This window comes from Nanorana parkeri, unplaced genomic scaffold, assembly GCF_000935625.1.
Source record: "Nanorana parkeri isolate BGI_ZX_2015 unplaced genomic scaffold, ASM93562v1 scaffold1237, whole genome shotgun sequence".
NCBI classification, from domain to species: Eukaryota; Metazoa; Chordata; class Amphibia; order Anura; family Dicroglossidae; genus Nanorana; species Nanorana parkeri.
Window position 1 is genome coordinate 348319 of NW_017307505.1, and position 9129 is coordinate 357447.

A 9129-nucleotide genomic window follows, 5' to 3' on the forward strand; every position below is an offset into this window, starting at 1 on the left:
GTAACCTCTAAAGCAGGGGAAGGCAACCTCACCTCTCCAGCTCATTAGGCATTGCAAGACTCTGCCAGCCACAGCCATGACTCCCAGAGGCTGATACGTGATGGGATTTGAAGTTTCACCACAGCTTGAGGTGCCGGAGTTTGCCTACCCCCGCCATACAGGAACCTGTAAAATGATAATAGATCAATTACACTTTAAGACGCCCTTTTCTCTCTGCAGCCTTGGAACTTGACCTGGCAGCCCAGCAGCATGAGATTTGCTAAGGATATAAAAACACATTCAGCTGCTATTAAAGGTCAACTCCAGACAAAATGGAGGGGGGGGCATAGTCTGGGCGTGCACTAATGAGAAGCTGGCCCCCCCATCCCTGGAAACCCCAATGGCAGATTTTTCAGGCGATCGTTTCTGCCCCTTTCTACAAAACCATCTTACGCTTTCATATCTGGGTGAGCTGGTGTACATCACAGAGACGCCATCGGGGTGTGACGCCATTAATTGGGGGAAGATTTCTCCTCGGCTTTCACTGGGACAGGAAGTAATGGGAAATCTCAGACCAGTAACCGGCAGATTTAGGAGCCTAGTCTACATCCAGAAACGGTTCTCCATAACCCGAATTCCTGGTCCTGCCCAAGCACCACGGCCATGACAAGAACAGGTAACGGCGTTACACCCCAGTGGTGCCTCTATGTTGGAAACATTGTCACCCAGATATGAAAGCGTAACATGGCTTTGTATAAAGGGCCAGAAACTATCTGCCATTGGGGTCTCCAAGGAGGAGGTTCAGCCGATCCTCAGTGTGCGCAGCCCCCAGCGGGCTGGCTGTCATCTTACCTATTCATTAGCCGCATTCGTTGTGATCGGAGGAAACTGAGCCGCGCGTCACCTTTTTTATCTGATCCTTATTTTTGGGGTCGTCACGCAGGCAGAGAGCGGAGCTGGATGAACTAAGGAAGCAGCTGGAGGATAACTGTACCCTGTCCACCCGCATGCTGAAAGAAGAGTACGAGAAGGGCAAAGAGGAACAAGAGAGGAGGCACCAGGTAACTACCCTATTTCCCCGAAAATAAGACCTAGTTGTGACCATTCCCAGGGCCGGTGGTGGCATAAGGGGGAATTTGAAGAGCCGCGGGAGAGACTCGGCGGTGCCAATGAAGACGGCGCTAGAGGAAGCGAGGCGGCACCGGAGGGAGCAGAGCCGCATAAGCCGATGTTTCCTCTATAGCCCCGCCTCCTGTCACAGGCGGAGTGATACCACATGCACTCCGCCTGTGAGCAATCGATAGTGAAAGGGCGCTTCTCTCATCCTGGCCAGTGATTGGTTACCAAATTGCTCTTGGAAAGGTACGGCGCCCCCTGATTGCCCCGATCACCATATTTTTTACATAAATAAGTGGGGATTGTTGTACATTTAAAAAAAATAAGACCTGCCCCGAAAATAAGACCTAGTGTGTTTTTTTGAGCCCAAACAAATATAAGACAGCGCCTTATTTTCGGGGAAGCGCGGTACCAGTCCCATCAGGAAGGATCACTCCACCCAGACGTGATGGCGCAGTGTGTGTGTGTGTGTGTGGCAGATAAGTTAAACTTGTTTCTTTCATGTCTCTGGGATGCCATTGGTGAGATCTCAGATCCGCAGACCTGTCACCGCCATTACGAGGGGGGGGGGTCCTGCTCCAACTGCTATAGTTGTTTAAAGAGAATGTAGAAGGGGGTGGGGCTTGAGTAAAATACCTAAGAGGTAGCTTTGATATTCTGCTCAAATTTAGAAATCCAAGCTTCCGGGGTCCCCGTCGGCACCACCCTATCCAACATTTCTGAACACTTGTCAGCCAAACAGTGACTGGTGCACTTAGCTGAAGGCTGTTGGTGCCAGCTGTCAGAATACAATAGCCAGCAGGACAGACTCCTCCCCCCCCCCATCCACACTGTTATCAAGTGTTTTTTCCCACAGACCTGAACGCGAAAAGCTACAAGTGTTTGGCCAGCTTTAGACTGTAAGCCTAGACCAGGTTCCTTTCTAAAGAAAATAGGAATTTTGTACTCGCTGAAATATCCTTTTCTTGGTGTCCATTGGAGGGCACAGGTCCCACCCCTCTGTGTATGACCATGCTGTCAGTACTGGCGTGCTACTAAACTGAGGCATGCAGGTAGTGGGAGAGGTTATCATGGGCTGGCCTACAGGTTTTTTTTTGTTTGCCAGTGTCTATTCCTCCTGTAGGCGGCATTATAACTCAAAGGTTTAAGACTTCCTGTGTCCCTCAATGGGCTCCTAGAAAAAGATTTTACAGCGAGTGCAGTGGCGTAACAATCGCCATAGCTACCCAGGCAGCCACCATGGGGCCCGGGCACAGGGGGCCCGGCCAGGGCATCCCCTTTAATGCCGTGTGGGTCGCTATGGCATGTAAGGTTGCTGATTTCCCCTCACAGGCGCTGCGGAGCTGTGTCAGTGAGGCCGGCGTTCGCAGTGAAGGAGGAGGCGGGGCCCGACTAAGAGCAACCCCGCCTCCTTTTACATCACTGGCCAGTGACCTAAGAGCAGACGGGGCCCGTTCATAGAAGAGGAGGCCGGGCCCGGCGACCACCGAGGTGGACATCGCTGACAGGTAAGAGGTGTGCAGCCCATCTGAGACCCTGCAGAGCCCACTATAGAGAGTCTATGGTGGGCTCTGCAGGGTCACTCTCAGGTGGGCCGTTTGGTATATCAGGTAGGCTCTGCAAGTGGCATAACTAGCAATCACGGGGCCCCATACACAATTCTGCTATGGGGCCCTGTGATCTCTAGTTACGCCCCTGAGCGAGTGTAAAGATGAAATGTTTTCCTCTGGCCCCGGACTTCAGTTTTATCGCTACGCTGTGTTTTATTTCTTCCATCTGGATGCATCGCCTCCTCCCTGCCCGAGGCTTTCTATCTATGGAGGTGCTCAGGTGGAACCGATTTAGGTTTCAGGAAGCAATTAACTTTCTGGTGCCAAAACACTGCAATAGTTCTGTTTTAATATTTGTTTTGGAAACAGTACGGGGAAGCAATCGGGTAATAAAGGGAAAGACATTTGTTTTTAAGGTACGTAGATGTCCTGTAGGGCTGGATGACTTGGCTGCACTATGGTTGAGCTCCAGGCTACCGGCTATGTACACAGATGAAATACATACACCGAGTGGCCGGATTATTATATACACTGAGTGGCCGGATTATTATATACACTGAGTGGCCAGATTATTATGACCACCTGACGTTTGTAGGCAAATGAGCTATAATTTGGCGCTGAAGTTGCTAGAGGGCCAGACCATTATAAATAGGGAAGCAGGTTGGTTACCACGACAGTAGAAGTGATTGGGAAGATTCGGGGAAACAACGCGATGTAACAGCCTTGGAACGCGGGATGATTGTTGGCGCTCGGAGCCATGGAGCGAGTATCAGCAAAACAGCAGAATGCGTTACATGTTCAGGAGCGGCTCATTGTTAAAGTGTTTAAAGACCGGACCGTCAGCCGAAAATCTGGGTCTGAATGTGCGAATTGTGGCCGCCAGCGACTAGTCAGTGTTAGGGCAGAACGGGGGAGGGGCAAGACTGGTACAAGACAACAGAAGGGTAACAGTGCCGTGTCAGATTCCTCGCATCACCTTTCATCTCTCGGAGTCACGAGGCGGCCCAACGAAGTACTGATGGGGGGGTCATAATAATCTGGCCACTCACTGACAGCTGATTTACCTGCCAAAAAAAAAAATGACATTTCTGTCCGCCCACTCCTGAGGGCAAGTTCATACCAGCCCCAGTGCGTTCTGGCACAATTCGGTGCCAGGACGCACTGGATCGCATTCCCAGCCAGCTCACTGCGTTCTGAGGCTGGAGGGGGCATGGCGGTGCATTAAAGTCAATGCCACCGCAGCCACGCCCCCCCCAGCCGCACGGCGATCGTACGAACCGGGACGAGTGGCACATCAATGCCTGCATTTCGGTCCTTTGTGGTCAGAAAGAGATAGTACATGCAGCAATTTTCCCGACCACGCCGGACCGGCAAGCACGCATTCCAGTGCGAGTGATCACACTGGGGGGGGGGAGGCGTGGCTACGGTTCCATTGACTTCAATGCACCGCCATGCCCCCTCCTGCCCCAGAATGCGGTGAGCCGACCGGGATACGATCCAGTGCGTTCTGGTGCCGGAACGCACAGGGGCTGGTGTGAACTATTCCTAAAATGTACTCGGCCCTGCCACACAACACGGGCTTGGCTGGCAGGGGAGGGGACCTGATTTTTCTTTGCTGAAGTTCAGTATCACTCACAGGTCTTGTCCCTCCCCCAGCCTGTGACTGGACAGTGAGGTAAGGCCTCGTTTACACGGGTGGTAAAAACAGACGGTTGATCTGTATTTTTACTGCCCCCTGACCCGCCACGTAAAACTTAACATGGCGGCTGCTCGGGTTTGTACACATGCCACGATGCTTTGCGTCACCGCCATGGCAAGCTTTATACAGCGTGTCGCATTTGGCAGGCGGTGGTGCTCACCAAACATGACCATTGCAGTCAATGGGACCATGCTGCAAAAAAAAAAAAAGGGGGCGAGTATTTCTCTATCATCTATTGAGGGACACGGCTCTGGATAATTCGAGACGTAGGGTAGAGGCCGCGGCATAACCCAGCGTCTTGTATTATCCAGAGCTGTGTCCCTCAGTAGACACTGAGAAAAGGATTTAATGGTAAGAACAAAATCTTTTTTTTTTATAAATAGCAATTGTTGTTACATGCAGTACTTTATCCAACCAAGGTAGATGTAAACCCTACTGGATGGTATAGGAGGTGAAGGGTCATTTCTGATCATTTAGCAATCATTAAAGGAGAACTATGAGGGGGTGCTTTTCACTCACCTCATAGTTCTAGCCGACCTGTGACAATGAGACTAGCTTAGCATATTCTTGGTTGGTTGGTTGGCGTTCAGGATATTGCCCAGACTGAGGGGAAAAACACATACCCCATTACCCCATAGTTCTCCTTTTAGGAGCTACCATGAAACGCATAGCTGTCCAATCGGTGGCTTCCATTTCCCTACTGCAAAGATTCCGGATTCTTTGACAGCGAGTAATCAAAACATAAAGAAAGCTCTCAGCTCCCTATAAGAATGGCTCTGAGATATGTCGAACCCGCTCACCCCTTAACGCGCTTGTACTACATCGACTTAACACCGCTGCCGCACGGAGCCGGAGCTTTATTGTTTTGTAACAGTCATAAGATTGATGCCGTTATCTGGTCGCAAAGGAAAAAATAACTGTAACACCTTTTTTATTTATTTATTTTTTTCTGCTCGACTGCAGGCTGAAATCAAAGCTTTGAAAGAGCGTTTAGAGATTGAGAAGCAAGCGTGGGAGCAGAACTACATGAAGAAAGAGGTAAATACAGCCCTGTCTTCCCGAGTGATGGATGTTCTTCTCTTAAAGGGTTAGGCTGCCCGAGAATGATGTTTCAGCGTAGGATGTTGCAATCAGTCTGTCACTGGATATTTGGCCACACTGTAGACTCTCCTTCTGCAGGGCGAGTGCACTTTTATAGGACATTCTGTAATAAAGGGGTTAATGCCGTGGGATTGAGTGCTGACATCATCTGCTAGGCAGAGCGTCATGTGCTCTTTTTCCCACCGTACATTATCAATGAAGAATCCCCCACTGCTGCCCCTGCTTTCAGAGCCACGTGGAATGGGAACTTTGATCTTCAGTCTATTTCTGCTACGAGGGGAGGCCAATAAGTTCTTACCCTCACCATGGCCCAGGTGTGCCAGGGATCTGTAATGTTGCAGGTTTATAGGTGGATATCTTGGTAATATTGTTTTTGTAGGTCGTGGTGAATTATAGTTAGAGCCAAGAGAAATGGAGTGGGTGTCATGCCGGACATAGTTGCATACCGAGCTCATCTTTTGCCACCGCACTTGGTTCTGTGGCAGTCGACGGACGACCTTGCCTCGGGTCATCCTGTATATTTGTGCGACCGCACTTGAATTCTCTCTTCCATCGTTCGACAGTCTCCTATGATGGACAATCCTCTCCATACACCGCTGACATCTCTTCATGGATTATTTGGGCAGATTTCCCTTTTAAGATTGAGGAACCTAATCACGGCTCGGTATTCAACTTTGTCCGGCATGACACCCATTCCATTTCTCTTGGCTCTACTCTAACTATAATTCACCACGAACTACAAAAACATAAATTGGCATATTACTAAGATATCCGCCTATAAACCTGCAAAATGTCAGATCCCTGGCACATCTAGATCATGGTGAGGGTAAGAACTTATTGGCCTCCCCTCGTACTTGCCTATAGTGCCTTCGGTCACTTCTGGCCAGTCTCTGGACACACCGCTTTGTCTATCAATGAGGACTACGTTGTCCCTTGGCGGGAAGTTCTTTCTCCGTGTCATTTGGAGGATACCGGCGGAGAAAAGATTTAACCACAAGGGGCTTTTTTTTTTTTCAGTGAGATCGGTTAAAGTCTGGAACTCGCTGCCAAAAGCAGTGGTATCAGCAGAGAGTATTGAATCATTCAAAAAGCATTTAGATACCTTTCCTCAGAGCTGCAAGACAAGACACAGAGAGCGCCTCCATCGCATAAAAAACCTTTTAATGAACGGATAAAAAGATGGTATAAAGGTACTCACAAAAGTCGAAATAAAAACAGGAATATAAGGGTCAGAACGAGAGGTGCATATCCACCGGCTGTTCGTCTTCCCTGGTAGTGGAGTGATTTACGCGTTTCAGAGGTCACGCCTCCTTCCAGGAACCAGGAAGGAAGGAGGCGTGACCTATGAAATGCGTAAACCACTACGACTACGCTCTCTGTGTCTTGTCTTGCAGCGCTGAGGTTGTTCTGAACCTGGTGAGAGCTGGCCCGTCATTGCCCTGCATTCCGAACATCACCGATTATCACTTTTGAACCAGAATTTGCTGGCGCTGTGTTTGAGTTTGTCTACCTTCCTCAGAGACCGTAACATACAGGGGTGCAGGTACACTTAAAATCAAGGACGCAAAAGGGACTCGTACACACAAAGGTTGGACTTGATGGACCCGTGTCTTTATTCAACCTCAAATACTATGTAACTGCTTATGAATTATAGAATCAAGATAACAAGAAGTTGCGCTAGGAGAAAACACAGTGCGTCCTTAATTACCAGCTGCAGCAATGTGCAATCAAAACCACGGTGAAGTCTATAATATGCTGCGCTTGGTGTGTAAAGCGAAAAAATAAATAAATTAACTGCGTCACCTGTAAAACAACTGTGTATCATATATCAGTAAGTGACCGTGGGTTAATGAATGTGTTCTCTCACATTGTTAATTATTACTTTAACATTCATTAAAGGAGAACTATGGGGTCAGGGCTTTTCCCCATAGTTCTCCTTAGGGTAACGGGAGGACACAAACTAGCGTCCTCCCATCACCCTAGGCTCAGTATATAGGGAGCTGCAGCTCGCGGTATACTGAGACGCCGCAGCCGGAGCGGATCCCGACGTAGATGACGGGATCCGCCCAACTGCGCGAGTGACAGCTGGCTCTGCCTATCTAGAGGCAGAGCCAGCTGTACCCGCCCCCTCCCCCGTCCGCTCCGCCAGTCAGCGCTGGAGGATCGGAGAATGATACACAGTTGTTTTACAGGTGACACAGTTAATTTATTAATTTTTTCGTTTTACACACCAAGCGCAGCATATTATAGACTTCACCGCGCTTATGAATTCTAAACCCAACGCGTCCCATGGATAGCGCTGGTGGCTCAGCAAGTAGTTTTAGCCGAGATTCACCAATTTTCCTAAATCAAGTCACGAACATGATCAACAGTTTCAGGATATGACTCTGTTGAGGGCCTCCCAGCTCTTGCTGTATCTTCGGTCTCCGAATCCCCGTACTGGAATTCGGCGCACCACTTCTTCACAATGTAGCATGACCGGCGCTTGTCACGCGGTGTGTAAATCACACGTTCACGGATTTTCTTCGGAGTTCTCTTCAGCAGAAACAGAATCCTCATGACGGCGAGTTCAACGCTTGAAAACTCCTCACTTTTCATTCCCATGGTTTTGTCGATGATCTGAAAAATAAAAAAACGACAATTAGAGTTACAGTCCTGCCAATCTGCACTTCACAATAAATAGCAACACTCGCTGCTGCGACAATAACAGAATTATGCTGATTTTTGGAAGCGTGTCGGGCCGCGAACTCTTCGTAATTTTGTTGTCTTCATCATTTACAATTAGGGATGCACCGATACCGATGCCTAGCACGAGTACTTCCTGTATCAGGAAGCTGGGCAGCGCATAATTACACGATGCCCGGTTTCCTGATTGGCCGGGAAGTGGCTCCATGCTCTCTCGTCACTTGTGATGAGAGAGCGTGGAGCCGTCTTCCTCGCCAATCTGGAAGCCGGGCAGCGTGTAATGACGCAGCGCCCGGCATTCTGATTGGCCCGGGAAGGTGGCCAATCAGGCTGTCACTTATGATGAGAGAGCGTGGAGCCAACTTCCTGGCCAATCTGGAAGCCGGGCAGCGTGGAATGACGCGCTGCCCAGCTTCCTGATTGGTCGGGAAGCTGGCCGATCAGGAAGCCGGGCGCCGTGTAATGACGCAGCGCCCGGCATTCTGATTGGCTGGGAAGCCGGCTTCATGCTCCCTCGTCATCTCATGACGAGGGAGCATGGAGCCGTCCTCCCGGCCAATCAGAAAGCAGGGCGTCTTGTCATTACACGGCGCCCGGCTTCCTGATTGGCCGGCCAGACGGCTCCGGCTGGGTACCGGAGGAAGGCCGCGTTCTGGCTGGAGAGGCCCCCGGGGGTGACAGGCTGGACATACTAAGGTAAGAGGGGACTTGTTAATCGGGAAGCCAGGTGGCGAGCCATTGCACACCACCTGGCTTCCTGAATGGGACTTCCGTTACTCGGTAATTGGTATCGGCGAGTACCGGAAAAAAATTATCGGTACTCGGTACCAAAATACCGGTATCGGTGCATCCCTTTTTACAATGTAACCACACTGATTAGATTGATATTGTACTGACATGCATATTCACAGACTGCTTTTAATGGTCCGGTTCAGGAACTTTTTTTTTTCTAACCCCCCCCCCCCCCCGCTTTTCCGCCAGGAACCCTGGCTTCGGCCC

General features: G+C 49.9%; 1 protein-coding gene across 5 annotated transcripts in view; it reads left to right on the forward strand.

The window, feature by feature from the left end:
- The window catches only part of CEP131 (centrosomal protein 131), a 50205-nt gene that overhangs the window by 33609 nt on the left and 7467 nt on the right, over positions 1-9129 (forward strand). For all 5 annotated transcript variants that reach the window (XM_018568735.1, XM_018568739.1, XM_018568736.1 and 2 more), the window contains 2 exons: positions 923-1040; positions 5308-5382. In XM_018568735.1, the coding sequence (XP_018424237.1) occupies positions 923-1040; positions 5308-5382 (193 nt within the window). The remainder of the gene's footprint in view (positions 1-922; positions 1041-5307; positions 5383-9129) is intronic.